The sequence below is a fragment of the Mastomys coucha genome, unplaced genomic scaffold (assembly GCF_008632895.1).
Source record: "Mastomys coucha isolate ucsf_1 unplaced genomic scaffold, UCSF_Mcou_1 pScaffold22, whole genome shotgun sequence".
Lineage (NCBI taxonomy): Eukaryota > Metazoa > Chordata > Mammalia > Rodentia > Muridae > Mastomys > Mastomys coucha.
The window spans coordinates 138495294-138510905 of NW_022196905.1; the positions used below are offsets into that span (position 1 = coordinate 138495294).

The following is a 15612-nucleotide window of genomic DNA, read 5'->3' on the forward strand; positions in this document are numbered from 1 at the left end:
AAACTGAAATGTTTTTCCTCAATAGGTAACTCATGAAAACTTTAACCAACAGAATATCACTAATCATTAAGATAATTTTTTATTTTGCCTTTGTATGTGTGTGTATGTGTATGCATGTTTATATATGTTGGGGCACACGTGTTCAGGTGCGTGTGGAGGCCTGAACTTGATATCAGTTGTCTTCCTTAGTCCTTGAGGCAGGGTCCTCTGCTGAACCTAGAGCTCTCACATACAGATAATCTAGCTGGCCATTTTGCTCCAGAGATTTGCTGTGTCTCCCGTCCACACACTACAGTTACAGGCAGGCTGCCACATCCACTCAGCATTTATGTGGGTAATGGGGATCCAAATTCTGGTCCTCATACTTGATCCTCAGATCTGTCTCCAACCCTTTTCGATTTTGAAAATGGTGAGTGTATACATTTATATTGTTATATTAGATAAGCAGTTCAAGGTCACAGTGAGCCTGAGGTCAGCTGAGCTTGTGTGAGACCGTCTCATAAAAGGTATTTATTTTCTTCTTCTAAGCATGTAGCCTATGAAGAACGATAGTCGGAAAGATTTTTCTTCACAGAGGTATAGGAATACTTTTTTCTTAATATTAAGATTTATTTATTTATTTGTTTTATGTATATGAGTACACTGTAGCTGTACAGATGGTTGTGAGCCTTCATGTGCTTGTTAGGAATTGAAATTTTAGGACCTCTGCTCGCTCCTGTCAACCTCGCTCGCTTAGTCCCTGCTCGCTCCGGCCCAAAGATTTATTTATTATTATATATAAATACACTGTAGCTGTCTTCAAACACACCAGAAGAGGGCGTTACTCATTACTCATGGTTACATCATTACTGATGGTTGTGAGCTACTGTGTGGTTACTGGGATCCAAACTCAGGACCTTCAGAAGAGCAGTCTGTGCTCTTACCTGCTGAGCCATCTCGCCAGCCCAGGAATACTTTTAATAACAATTTCTATGTTAAATTTTTTTAAAAAAACATCTTTTGGGGGCTGGCGAGATGGCTCAGCAGGTAAGAGCACTGACTGCTCTTCCGAAGGTCCTGAGTTCGGATCCCAGCAACCACATGGTGGCTCACAACCACCTGTAGTGAGATCTGACACCCTCTTCTGGTGCGTCTGAAGACAGCTACAGTGTATTATACCAGAGTGAGCGGGGCTGTCCTGAGTTCAATTCCCAGCAGCCACATGATGGCTCTAGGCCATCTGTACAGCTATAGTGTACTGATACACATAAAATAATAAATAAATCTTTAAAAAAAGAAAAAGAAAAAAACATCTTCAGTGCAGAATATTTCACATTTTAAGCTCACTTCTAGCACATAATAATTATTTTCCAAAAACAGTGGTAAGAGTGTAATTGAATTTGAATTTGCTAAATTTTAATTGATTTTCCTACATTGTCTCAGTTTTCAGAATATTAAAACTGTGTACAGAGAAGTAAGTAGGAGTGCCAAAAATAAATCCCCAGTTCACTTGGATAACATTATGCTGCTAAAAAAGAAAGCAGGCTGCATTATGCGTTTAGCTTTAACTTGTAAGTATACTTTAGATATTTCTCTCCTTGGTAGAGGTGGTTAAGTCTGAAGCAAAGTTAATCAGTATGTTTGATAGTAGCCTTAGTTGGATCCCATCCTAGTTTGACCCTAAATCCCTGTGGTTTGGCTTATAGCAGCAAAGATGACTCACCTGCTTACTGTTGAGTCAGTACCTCGGCTTTCTAGGTTGCAGTTGTCTTTAACGTCAGTTGTTTTGTTTTGTCTCTGTAAATGGTGACATGCACTCCCATACACGCAAACAAGCACTAGCCAGCATTCTGACATTATTTCGTGCGTGTTTTATGGGCTTTTGGGTCAGTCTATGCCTTTGTTCAACTCTATAGTCCTTCTTTTGGACAGGTGTAACCCATTCATTCTTCTCTGCTTTAAGTCTCTCAGAAATAGCCACTGTTAAACGCTTGCTAACATGAAGTTCTAATCCGGAACGTGTCCTCCATTACAGTTATCCTAGTTACCATAGTACTTGGATATTTCTTCCTACCCTCTTTTAGATTCTTTGCCACTACCCCATCTCCGAACTTTATATTATGAAAATAGCTGTTTTGCTTTTGTAGATATATGTCTGTCCACCACATGTATGTCTGGTGTCCACAGAGTGCCAGAGAGGGAATAGAGTCCCTGGAACTGGAATTACAGATGGCTGTGAGCTGCAGTGGATGCTGGGGAAGGAGCTCCAGTCCTGGAAGGACAGGAAGTACCTTAACTTCTGAGCTCCCTCTCCAGCCCCTTCTTTTGGATTTTTGATTGATCTTTCTTCAGTTTCCCATATCAGTTTGAATTTAGCTTCCATTTCCTCTATCTGTGTGTGACTAACAAGACTGGTGAATTCAGAGCCAGTAAAGAACACCTGACCTGCATTTGAGGGGTCAGGCTCACTCAGCAGAAGCCTCCTTCTCTGGGGCTCAGGAAATGGCTTAGTAGGTAAAAAGAGTTTGTTGTAGGCGCATGAGGAACCAAGACAAAGCTGTGCAAAAGCTCCTGCCTCAAACAAGCTGGAAGGCAGGAGCTGACACCTAAGGAAGGCTCCATCATCCCTTGGTGTGGTTAGACTCATGCCTGTTAAATTAAGGCTGCTAACTCATGGTCTCTCCAACTTCTCACATTTAACTTAGGGTAATAATCACATTTGTCCCCTGTGGGCCAGCTATGGGCTCACTCTTCTGAGCCTAGAAAACCTCACAGGTTGGTTCTTCAGCAGCAAAGACTTGGCCCTCCCTGGATTCTGAAGTCTGGCTACTGTAAGCTCAGTTTATGCAGAGACTGCACTGTAGGAGAAATCAGTTGGCCTCAGCCTAGGGAGCTGAAAATAGTGCCCACCTTCACAGACTCCAGGATGTCCTCTGGGGTCTCAGGTGTACCTGGAGAACCCTTTCTGGAACTACATGTCCTTCCTGGAAACAGGCTGTTCTTCAGGGAGGAATGTAATCCAAAAGCAGGAGCTACCCTCTGGTCCCAAACCTGCTCCTAAGCCACTGTAGCTACAAAGGGCTGGCTGTCCCATCTGCTCTTAGGGCACAAGCCCTGGGTGGAAAGCACCATGCTCACTGATACCATCTCCACAGACAACTGAGAATATTTTTGCACTCAAGTAATCCATAAACAGTTACCAGCCTGACTTTAGAACACTTGGAACTCTTCTGAAAGCATGTGACAACTCTGCTATGACCAATTTATGATGCTTGATGGTAGTTGTACTTGAGACAGAATTTGAAAGATGATTACAGAGTTTTGTATAACTTGCCATAGTGTATACACGATGTTCTCTCAGGATACCAAAGCAGTGAAAGTATTTCAGTTGAGGATTACTCATGTAAGAAAAATGTACTGAATGTGTGGAACCCTGAGAGCTATGCTCAGTTCTTAGGGAATTCCGAGATGATGGGCCTGCCCTGCCCAGTGTGCCTGCAGCCAATTCACCTGTCAGTTCAGGTAGACTCACCCACGATAAAGGGTGTAAAGGCATTATTTTATAGAAAGCATTTGGTAAATGGTATGCGTGCGTGCACACCTGGAAATTAACATCAGATGTGTTTTTTTATTTTTTAACCAAAAACATCTTTATTTCTTTAGTCTTTAAAAAAAAAAAAAGACAAAATAAAACTCTTCCCAAAATAACCATGATTAGCTTAGAAAAATGGATGTATATTTTCAAAGAGTTTCCCTTTAATGGAAACTTCATTTTATAGAATCTAAACACTAAAGGTTTGAAAAAAAAAAGCAGAATCTAGCATAAGTCTAGGAAATCCGTTCATATTTCAGGCCCTTCTCCTTCAGGAACCAGCATTGTTATATTATTTCCACTTAGTAGAATTTGATCTAATTTTGTAATTCTTCCTTCTGGTGTAGTTTCAAATTCTGTAACATCTTCTAACACCATATTGACAAAGTCATCAAATCCTAGAAGTGTACCAACAATTTCTTTATCACTCTTCATCACAATGTGAATTCTTTTTTGGTTTTTTGAGACAGGGTTTCTCTGTGTAGCCCCGGCTGTCCTGGTACCCACTCTGTAGACCAAGCTGGCCTCGAACTCAGAAATCCGCCTGCCTCTGCCTCCCAAGTGCTAGGATTAAAGGCGTGCACCACCACCGCCCGGCACAATGTGAATTCTTGATCCTATACACTTGTTCACAAGCTCTAGTGGCAGGAGTTGGGACAGGTTTGTAGTCGCATTAGCTGCCATGGCCATGCCGGAAGTCCAGATGTGTTTTTTTTTTTTTTTTTTTTAAAGATTTATTTATTTTATATGAGTACACTGTAGCTGACTTCAGACACACCAGAAGAGGGCATCAGATTCCATTATGGATGGTTGTGAGGCACCATGTGGTTGCTGGGAATTGAACTCAGGACCTCTAGAAGAGCAGTCAGTGCTCTTAACCCCTGAGCCATCTCCCCAGCCCCCCAGATGTGTGTTCTTAAACCACTTCTCCATGTTTTCTTTTCTTTTCTTTTTCATTTTTTTTTTGGTTTCTCTGTGTAACTATAGCTGTTCTGGAACTCACTCTGTAGACCAGGCTGTCCTGGTACCCACTCTGTAGACCAGGCTGGCCTCGAACTCAGAAATCCACTTGCCTCTGCCTCCCAAGTGCTGGGATTAAAGGCATGTGCCACCACTGCCCGGCTCCACATTTTCTTAGACAAGGTCTCTCACGGGACCTGGAGCTTACCAGTTGAGCTGGGGAGGCTGGCCAGCTAGCTCTGGGGTCCCAACTGTCTTTGTGTTTCCCTACCCCCACTGCTGCCTTCAGTGTTGAAATTCTAGGCCCCTGCAGTTATATCAGGCTTTTTTACTGGATGTTCGGGATCCAACTTCAGATCATTACGCTTGCACAGCAAAGACTTTACCAGCTAAGCCATTTCCCCCACCCAGGGATTATTTATTTTCACTTTCTTAAATGAATCTAAGTGCTAATTAAATAAAGGCTTGGGTGGCTATGACAGTGCTGCTGCTCAGACCCCAGTCGCTCCACCTCAGGTAAACATGGTGATGTGCTGGGAGAAAGGTTAGAACAAAGAGACTTAACTTGATTTCTTAAATTGTAATTTAATTTTACTATTTGTGTGTGTGTGTGTGTGTGTGTTTTGTATGTGTTTGGGGGTGTGCATATGTTATAGCACAAGTGGAAATTGTAGGACAACTTTCAGGAGTTAATGCTAGCCTTCCACTATGTCGTTCCAAGAATCAAACTCAGATCCTCAGGCTTAGTGTCAAGCACTTTTACCCAATAAGCCACCTTGTCAGTTCCACCTTTTTTCCCTTCAGTGTTTGCTGTACTAGGGATGCAACCAGGGATCTTGAACATGCTAAGCCAAAGATCTGCCACTGAGCCACATCCCAGAATAGTGTAGAAGTTCAGACTAGGATCCTAAGGAAGCCTGGCCCGGAAGTGAAATTTAGAGTGAGTAGTCACATTAAGTGCGCTTCACAGTGATACAGAAGTAAAATCAGTAGCATTTACCTACATGGTGGAACTTCCAGGAAGAAGAGTCTGATGGGATTGGGACCATCCAGCGTGCTATGCTAGTGAGGTGTCTCCCAGTCATTTGGATGTTTGGTTCCACAGTTGGTGGTGAGAAAGGTTGTGGCCTTGTTGGAGGAAGTCTGTCTTTAAAGGTGGACTTTGAGAGTAAAAAGCCTGTACCATTCCTAGTGTGCTTTCTCTGCTTGTGCTTGTGGTTTAAGACTCAAGCCCTCAGCTTCTACCCAGTTCCTGCTGCCTGTGATCTCAGTACTCAGCAGGCTCAGCTAAGAGGCTGCCTGCCTCCCCACACAGTCCTGCAGGCCCGGCTGTGTTAACACAGTAAGACCCTGTGAAAAGGAAAAAGAAAAATATTTCCCATGGTAGATCTCTTTGGCTATGTTTTATATGCAAATTAATAAGGTCATAAAATATATTTATAAGCCCAATAAAAATCTGAAATTACAGATGAACTCCTAAGTTCATCATTATTAAACCATTAATGAAATGCTGGCATGGCAAGGGTGGGAATATGACTGACCTGGCTTGCACATCATTTGGAGCTTCTCCAAAAATGTTCTGCCTTCTTTCGCTCAGCAAGCACACTGTGTGTCCAGTACTGTTGTGAGATTTAGGGACACAGTAGGGAGCAGGTGAAAACCTAGCAGTGTTCACAGCTTGCTTTTATAGTAGAATTAAAAAAAAAAAAAAGATTATCTGCAAACAACCATGTGTTTGATGGAGGTTCCTGGGGGAGTCAAAACATGGCTTATGTTTTAAACAGTGGATTTAAAGATTATAACTTGGGGTTAGAGAGATTGTTAAACAATCAAGGACACTTACTGCCTTTTGAGAAGACAGGTTTTTAATTCCCAATACCCATATGACAGCTCACAGCCCTCTGTAACTCTGTTTCCCTTTATCTACCAGTGAGGGGCTGGGGATGTAGCTCAGAGGTAGAACACTTGCTTAGTGTGAGCAAGTCCTGTGTTCAACTCCCAGCCCTAAAAACAACAAAAATATGACCAGCTTTGATGCTCAGACAAAGGTGACTACGGGGTGCACTTCAGACAACACGACAGCAGTGGGCTTCCAAAAATTCCAGCTATGGCTTTTACTTTGAAAACCAATAAGACCTGGAGATACATAGTTTGGAGATGGGTTTAAAGACAGGATTTACTAATGGCATCTTTAATTTTTGTCTGATCTGCTGAATAATGGACATGCCATGTTTTGCATTGTTACAGGCTTTGTTTTGGGCAGAAGCTACCTCTTACACATCCTAGGAGAAAAGCACAAGGTGTCAGGAGGGACCACAAGCACAGCACACATGGCTGTGGAGTGCATGCAGAACAGTGAGAAGATTTCTGTAGCTGTTAGTGGCATCATCATTTACCAATCAGAAATACCTTGGGGGCAGGGTCACTTGTGTCTACTGCAGACTCCAGGACTTGGGGACCCACACAGCATTACAGTAGGCAGCAAGACCAAATCTTACACAGCATACATGGCTGTGGGGTGGATACAGAACAGTAAGAGGAGAGTGGACCAGGGAAGGACCACCAGGAATTCAGTGACATGGAAAGACACACTGGAGCTTGTGGTGCCCAGAACCAGGTGGAGAACACTAAGGTAGTTGGCTAAGGTAGTTAGCTAACCATCTAAGATGGTTATTTTGTTTAATAACTTTTTATATTTATTTATTTTGTGTGGGCCAGGGTGGGGGGACCACATGTGTGCCCTGGGGACCCACTTAGAGTTGTTTCTTTCCACCACGTTGGGTATGAGGATGGAGTTCAGATTGTCAGGCTGGGTGTCGAGCCACCATGCTGTCCCATGGAGAGACTGAGTTTGAAGAAAGAATGAGGGGGAGTTTTTTGGCTGGTTCTTGGCAGAACTGCTAGCTGTGGGGATAGAGGTTCAGCAGATTAGCTGAGTAGTGGGTGCACAGCGGCAGCAGCTCATTCGATGGAAGACACCTGAGGATGCAGCCAGGACTGGCCGGGCATGAGAGGAGTCTACCCAGGAAGGAAGACAGAAATGGTAGCAGACTGGGATGAAGAGGTGGAGCCAGGAGCTTCTAGCTTTTTTGTTGCTTTTCCTGAGAGCTGTTGTATAGTAGAGCTGAGAGAGGACTGCAGAGGGGAGGGGTTTAGATGGCCACAAGCAGATAACCCACAGGCAAGAGGCAGGGAGTGTTATCTGGATCACATCCAGATACCAGCCGGAGTATGCTTTAACTGCAACATACCCATTTCATAAAGGGATATACTGGGGCATACTTCATTCATGAAAGTAAGAGAAATTCAGGATCATCCTTAAACTTGAGTTTGAGGCTAGCCTGGGCTGTTTAAGAGCCTATCTCAAAACAATACAAAGTTCTTTAAACATATTAGATGTGCAAATGACCAGCACTTGATATATAAAGGTATTTACTGTTTCCATTACATTAAGTGGGTTAACATTAAAATAAGTTAAAATGTATTAAAAATTAAATCACTGTGCTTAGTGATCTGCCAAAATCCTGCACACAGCACCACTAGCCTTTTGTGTTGGAATTTAGGAGGGCTGTAAGTGGCCCTCTTCTAAAGAGCCCTTGGAAGGCACTTCTCTCACTGATGCTGAATGTAGCTCCCTGTTGCCATCTAGTGTTAGCAAATTGTCCTTCTTGGGTTTACTTGAAAATTTTAAAGCCTGGATAAAGAGAATTTCATTTTAATTTAAAATACATTGAGGTTCTTTTTGTTTGTTTGGTTTTGGTTTTTGTTTGTTTGTTTGTTTGTTTTGGCTTTGTTTTTTTGTTTTGTTTTGTTTTTTGGTTTTTTTTTTGGTTTTTCCAGACAGGGTTTCTCTGTGTAGCCCTGGCTGTCCTGGAACTCACTCTGTAGACCAGGCTGGCCTCGAACTCAGAAATCCACCTGCCTCTGCCTCCCAAGTGCTGGGATTAAAGGCGTGCGCCACTACCGCCCAGCCCACATTGAGGTTCTTGGTGACTTTTTTTTTTCTATAAATAGCAGATCATACTAATTGTCCACTTCTACTCACTAAGCACCTTTAAAATATAAATAAGACAAGATGAGCCCTGTTGACATAGTCCTGTCATCTCAGCTACTTAAGAAACTGAATCAGGAGGATCACAAATTTAGATCCAGCCTGGGCAACACAATGAGACATTGCCTCATAATAAAAAGCCAGAAAAGGTCTAGAAATGGAGGTCAGTGGAAGAACACTTGCCAGATGTATGTGTGGCTCTGGCTTCAGTCATTGGAGTATGTGTCTCTTTCTTGCCAGTTAGTAAACTGAAAAGTTTAAGCACAGTTCATTAAGACAGACTTCTTTTTCTTTCTCTCTCTTTTTGGAGGGGGTTTCTTGTGTTCCAGACTGGCTTCAAAGTCATTTTATAGCCAAGGATGACCTTGAATTCTTAATCTTCCTGCCTCTACCTTTTACATAGCAGAGACAGCTATTGTCACAGCTAGCTCTTGAACAAATTTCTTGACTCTTCTAAGCCTTAGTTCTGTATCTGCAAGATACCTGAAGTTGTGAGAAATATGCACCACTGCCCGGTGGGGATGAGAATTTTTGACTAGCCTGCATTACATAGTCATACTCTGGCCTCAAAACAACAAAATAAGATTAATTAAAAAATAATCACTGGCCAGGCAGTGGTGGCGCACGCCTTTAATCCCAGCACTTGGGAGGCAGAGACCGGCGGATTTCTGAGTTCGAGGCCAGCCTGGTCTACAGAGTGAGTTCCAGGACAGCCAGGGCTACACAGAGAAACCCTGTCTCAAAAAAACAAACAAACAAAAAATAAACAAACAAAAAATCACTCTTAACAACAGAAACAGCTCTGTGTGTGCTAGGATTGTTAAAGAGAGGAATAGAAACCAATGCAAGTCTTGGGTGGGACCTAGGCACTACATTATTGTGTACAAAGAATTAAGCATGGACAGCTGCCTGTGGAGGAATATTATGATTGAAAATTTGATCCTGGGAGGAATCTGACAAATTTGCTTTCTTCAGTAAACTTACTAAAATTGTCAAGAAGATCCTCCACCCTCTGAGTTTCTTTTTGAGTTAGATTTTAAGCTGTAAGATCTTGAGATACTTTCTCAAGATCTGTTACCTTAGTAACAGATCATAAAAATCTTCAACTTAGGGTCTGGGGAGATGGCTTAGTTGGTAAAATGCTTACCAAATAAATATGAGTTCAATGACCAAAACATGTAACAAGAGCCAGAGACTGTGTGTCTGTATATCTGTGTCTGTAATCCCAGCCCTAGAGAGTCAGAAAGATCCCTGGAACTAGCTGGCCAGCCAGTCAGGCCTTGTAAGCAAACTCCAGGCCAATAAGAGACATTGTCTCAAAAACTAAAGTGGAGAATGATTGAGGAAGGTGCCAGGATTGGCCTCTGGCCTCCAAATGCACACACATGCTCTTGAACACGTGTGTACATAGTTCTCTCCCCTTGAAAGCTCTTATTTGGATTAGATCAAATCAGTCAGTATCTGTTCCTGTGGAAGGAGACGATAGCATTATTTTCTCAAGTATGCGTCCCCCAAGTAGAGGTGACATCTATGCGTCCTCTCAGACAGGGAGCTGGATGCCTGTGTGTCTGGCTGGAATTTGTTCCTTTTCCTGCTCAGATTGCTGTCCTCTGCCTATGCTTTTTTAAATGAATTGGTGTTTAAAGGTGGCTGGAATGTTCTTTCTTATGTTGGTCCCTGGGAAAGGAAGTTGAATGAGACCCGAGCCTATCACTAGCATTGAGTGGCTTTCCCTACCTCTTCCACCATTTTCTTTATTCAGTCTCTCCTCCATGGCCTACTCATGCAAAAATAGTGGCCATGGAGTCTTTTGATAAAGTACTCACTGGCCATATTTGTCCTGGAAATGGAAGTCAGGTCTGAAGGGACCTCCTCCAGTTTGTACACTGGGGTACAGGCAGTTTGGGGCTGTGTGTGTATGTGAGCAGGGACTCCCCGGTGGCTACACATTGTACACATTGTATTCGCCATGAATTAGAAAAAGATTCCTGCTTATTCTCCTTTAGACTTCAGGCTTTCAGGTTCCAATTTTTCAAAATAGTGAATAGCACTTTTTTTGTTTGTTTTTGTTTTTGTTTTTGGAGACAGGGTTTGGTTTCTCTGTGTAGCCCTGGCTGTCTTGGAACTCACTCTGTAGACCAGGCTGGCCTCAAACTCAGAAATCCACCCGCCTCTGCCTCCCAAGTGCTGGGATTAAAGGCGTGCGCCACCACTGCCCAGCACCATTTTTTTTTTTTAACTCTCCATATCACTTCTTCATTACTTGAAGGTTTCTAGATATCTCTATTGCACTGAGTTCAGTTGTGAGTCGTTATCAGATTGTATTTTATCTACTGTTTTGTTCTGTGTTCTTAATAGTTGAGATCAACTGCAGTGCTTATGTAAGTGCTTGATTTCTTCTGGTGCTGCACTTGACATTCAAATGCTTGTTTTTTGCAGGGCGACCTGAAGGCTTACCTGCATAGTGAGCAAGAACATGTTCGGGGCGATTCACAGACCATGCTGCTGCAGAGGATGGCATGCGAGATTGCTGCAGGGCTGGCAGCCATGCACAAGCTGCACTTCTTGCACAGGTAGGCCTGGCCGGGCACAGGCATGGGCATACCTCATGTCGGTGCTGTTGCTGCTATCTGGAGAGGTTGTCAGGTTTGGGAAGAGGTCTGGGGAAGGGCTATAGCTTAGTTGGTAGAATGCTAACACGCCTAAAACTCCAGGCTTCATAAACTGGGCATAGTGGTACATAGGAGGCAGGAGGATCACAAAGAAGTTTAAAGACATCCTCAACTGCACAGTTGAGTTTAAGGCCATCCTGGGATACATGAGAGCCTAATTTAAAAACACCAACACAGAAACAAAGTCAGGAAGAGTGTAAGAAAGAGGGAGGAAACCAGAGACCAGGTTGTATCATGAGCGCTCTGCATTAGACATGCTAGTAAAGACAGAGTTGAGACTGAGTTAAACCAACGCTAAGGAGTGGAATGAATGTAGCCTGAAGTCTGGGAAATACCTAAGAAAGTGCACAGCCTCAGGGTAGGGAGGGAATGTACCTGGCTTCTCCTGACCTCTGGCTCAGTGCTTCTATTCAGTAAGCTTTAGACTGGGATTTTCTCATGTGCTCTCCTTCCCAGCCCCGAGGAAGAGGTGCTATGGAACAGTGCCTTTTGGTAGGTGCCTTTGGTTTCTGGCCAGCTAGCAGGTTGGCGTAAGAGTATCAGGTCTGAAGGGGCCTCCTCCAGTTTGTACACTGGGGTGCAGGCAGTTTGGGGCTGTGTGTGCAGGGCCTCCCCTGGTGGTTGCACATTATACTTTGTAGTCTGCTCCATGAATTAGAAAAAGCTTCCTGCTTATTCTTCCTTAGACTTCAGGCTTTCAAGTTCCAATTTTTCAAAATTGAATTATTTATTTATGTGTATACAGAGTCAACAATACCAACCAGAAGAGGGAGTCAGATATCCTTCTTTCTCATTCTCCATCTTCAGTGAGAATTACCTTTGATGCAGGAGCTCTTCCTAGCTGGCACTTTCTCAGTTAGGCTGGAACTTACTGACAGATCCCCTCTGTCTCTGCCTCACCTCAGGTGAGGTTGCAGGCATGTGCGGGACACTGGGTGTGAGATCATAATCCATTCCCATGCTTGTATAGCAAGTGCTGTTTAGTTGACTTTAAACAACTCAGTATCTCTTAATAACCCAAAGATCTGAAGTCTTGAAGAGATGTTTGTGACGTTTATATTTTCAAAAACAAGTCTTGGGCTGGAGAGGTGGCTCAGGTTCACAGTGCTCTACAGAGGACCCAAGTTCAATTCTCAGCACACACCTCAGGCAGCCCATGCCTGTGCATGACTCCAGCACTAGGGAATCTCACTTCCTCCTCTAACCTCTGCAGGCACCCACACACAAACATAATTAGAACATAAAATGTTTAAGTCTGGGACTGGTGAGATGGCTCAGTGGTTAAGAGCACCAACTGCTCTTCAGAGGTCATGAGTTCAAATCCCAGCAACCACATGGATGGCTCACAACCATCTAGAATGAGATCTGATGCTCTCTCCTGGTGTGTCTGAGGACAGCTACAGTATAGTTACATATAATAAATAAATCTTTAAAAAAAATGTTTAAGTCTCTGATCAAAAATCACAACATGAAGTTTCCAGAGGCCACTGGGAAGTGTATATAAGGGCTGTTCACCACTGTGTTCTTAAAGATAACAGAGCTGTCCTAGCCATTAGTGTTTTCCCCGGGCTTCCTCAAAGCAAGGCCTTAGAGTCTGGAAAACAAAGATAAATCACATGGCCTGGGTGATATCCAATCACAAAGCCTAAGGTACAGAGGAACCTTGGAACCTTGGGCAGCTGTTACATTCTGCTTTTTAAAGTAGCTGCTTCGGGCTGGGTGTGTGATAGCTTAGTTGGTAAAGAACTTACAGGGCTAGAGTTTGACTCTTGTGTTATTTAGTTAATTTATTGTCCAAAATATATATCTATCTTGGTTTTTTTTGGTATATGAGTGTTTGCCCTTGTGTGTGTAAGGCCATACTCATGCATTGGCCTCAGAGACCAGAGAGGGCATTGGGTCCTCTGGAACTAGAGTTACAGGCAGCTGTGAGCCGCTGTGTGGATGCTGGGAAGGAACCCAGGTCTTCAGTAGCCACAAGTACTTTTTAACTACTGAGCCATCTCTCCAGCCCCAATCCATGTTTTTATTTTTTATAGAAACCCAGTGTGGCATTGTAAGCTTGTAATCACAGTGCTGGTAAGACAGAAAAATGAATGCTGAGTGCCCAGCTCAGCTGGCTTACTCAGAGACAGGGAGTGGCAATGGAAGACAGTGTCTGAGGAGCCGCACTTGAGATTGTCTTCTGGCCTCCACATGCACACACACATACAAATGCTGTTTGATATAAAGTCTCGTGTGGGGCACTGTTCTTTAAATTCTTCCTGTGTAGGTGGCCTTCCATATGGGCATTATTTTAAAATTGAGGTTTAGAATATTGGTTGACTCAGAGGACTTGATTGAAATAGACCAGTCCACCTGTCTAACCCAAAGTTGTTCTTATGTTAGAAACTAGTCTAGTTAAATTTTGTTTTTACATAATGTTTAGAGAGAGCCTTATCGGTTTCAGGCAGCCTGCATCTCAGAGGTTGTTCTTGAAGGCCATGTGAACAGCACATGTTGCTGTTACCATTCCACAGGTGACCCAAACAAAGCCTAGTGTCCCTGTCCTCTGCTTTCAAGGTCTCCTGAGTAGCAGGTACCATTAGGTCACTGAGTGAGTGGTGTTTGTGCTCAAACTGGCTAAGTAGCTGGCTGATAGCCACCAGGAGCACAGAGGACAGGAAGGAGCCTTTTCTATGCATGCCCAGTTTGGTTTTTGTTTTCTTTTTTACTACTTCCTTCCTTCCTTCTCTTTTTAAGACAGGGTCTTACTGTGTTAGCCCTGAGTGGCCTGGAACTCACAGAGATCATCCACCTCTGCCTCACGAATGCTAGGATTAAAGGTGTACACCAGCACACTCAGCTAAAAAGAATTTTGTATTGTTGTTGGTTTGGGGGTTTGGGGTTTTTGTTTGTTTGGTTGGTTGTTTTGTTTTGTTGTTGTTGTTTTGTTTTGTTGTTGTTTTGTTTTGTTTTTAAGATAGGATTTCTCTGTGTAGCCTTGGCTGTCCTGAAACTCTCTCTGTAGACCAGACTGGCCTTGAACTCAGAGATCTCCCTGCCTCTGCCTCCTGAATGCTGGCACTAAAGGCATTTGTCACCACCACCAGGCTTGCTAAAAAAAAAAAATTCTTTAAAAGAAACAAAACCTATTGTACTCAGTGGTTAGGAGGCCAAAGCAAAAAATTGCAAGTTCAAGGCTAGCTTGAACTACACAATAAGACTGCCTCAAACAGACAAATAAAATAATTATCCCAGTATTACCTGAAAGGGTAAAAATGAGAAAAACAGACATTCACAAGGGAGCTAGTGTGAGCTTCAGCTGTCTGTGCTGTTGGTTTTTTTTTTTTTTTTTTGGAGGGGGGGCTGTGGAGGGGAGTTGAGACAAGGTTTCTCTGTGTAGCCCTGGCTGTCCTAGAACTCACTCTGTAGACCAGGCTGGCCTTGAACTCAGAAATCTGCCTGCCTCTGCCTCCTGAGTGCTGGGATTAAGGGTGTGCGACACCACTGCCTGCTCTCTGTGCCGTTGAGCATTGTATAGTTGCAGCTTAGGTGACTGACTAAGCTAGTTAACAGGAGGGAATCCTGTTTTGTGACATCTTAAGCACTAAGATGCCAGTTAGTAGTCATAACAGTGTGTGCCTTTTGTACATTTGTTTTAGTGTGAACATGATGTAGAAATACTGTACCTACCAATTTGTTCATTTGTGCTGCTTGGAAGGATAGAGGGAAAGAAGGAAGACTTTAAAACAAAAAAAGAAAAGGAAAGAAAAAAGCCACCAGCAGCAAAAACTTTGCATTTCAGGAGGGCACAGAAAGAACCCAGCACCCTTGCTGCTCAATTAATGTAGCATCTCTGTGTAGCTCAGGTGATAGAATACTGGCCAGGCATCCTCCAGGCCCTGGATCTATCCTAAGCAGGCCACTATATGTGTGTGTGGTGTCCCCCCACATACACCAGTCTCCTTGATATAATTTGCAGCTTGGACATCTAGGGTCCACAGTATAATGAACCAACCCTATGAACCTTGATGTTTGTGTATGCTTCAGGCAGACAATGAGGGGGACAGAGATGGTCAACTGGGATTAGGATGGTAAATTTTCCCCTCACCAACTTTACCATTGTGAGTCTCCTTTGATCCCTCTGAGCTTATTTCTTCTGTAAAATTGGGGATCTGTTTTACCTAGAAGCACTGTTACCAAGATTGAATATGATAGCATAAGCCAAGCTCCCAGAAAAGTATTCAGTGGCTCTTACAGTATTCTGGCTTCCTATAGTCTGTGTCTCTCTCCGTCTCCCTCCCTCCTTCCCTCCCTCCCTCCCTTTCCCTCTCCCTCTCTCTCTCTCTCTCTCTCTCTCTTTCTCTCCCTTTCTC

The 15612-nt window shown here is 43.4% G+C and overlaps 2 protein-coding genes across 4 annotated transcripts in view; one reads left to right on the forward strand and one right to left on the reverse strand.

Moving 5' to 3' along the window:
- The window catches only part of Lmtk2 (lemur tyrosine kinase 2), a 94353-nt gene that overhangs the window by 52913 nt on the left and 25828 nt on the right, over positions 1 to 15612 (forward strand). For all 3 annotated transcript variants that reach the window (XM_031338661.1, XM_031338662.1, XM_031338663.1), the window contains exon 7: positions 11022 to 11155. In XM_031338661.1, coding sequence (XP_031194521.1) covers positions 11022 to 11155 — 134 coding nt within the window. The remainder of the gene's footprint in view (positions 1 to 11021; positions 11156 to 15612) is intronic.
- LOC116068729 (U6 snRNA-associated Sm-like protein LSm5) lies at positions 3697 to 4255 on the reverse strand. The gene is made up of 2 exons (XM_031338666.1): positions 4175 to 4255; positions 3697 to 4012 (listed from the first exon to the last, which is right to left on the reverse strand). The coding sequence occupies exons 1-2, from the start codon at positions 4253 to 4255 to the stop codon at positions 3821 to 3823; spliced, it is 273 nt and encodes a 90-aa protein (XP_031194526.1). The 3' UTR covers positions 3697 to 3820.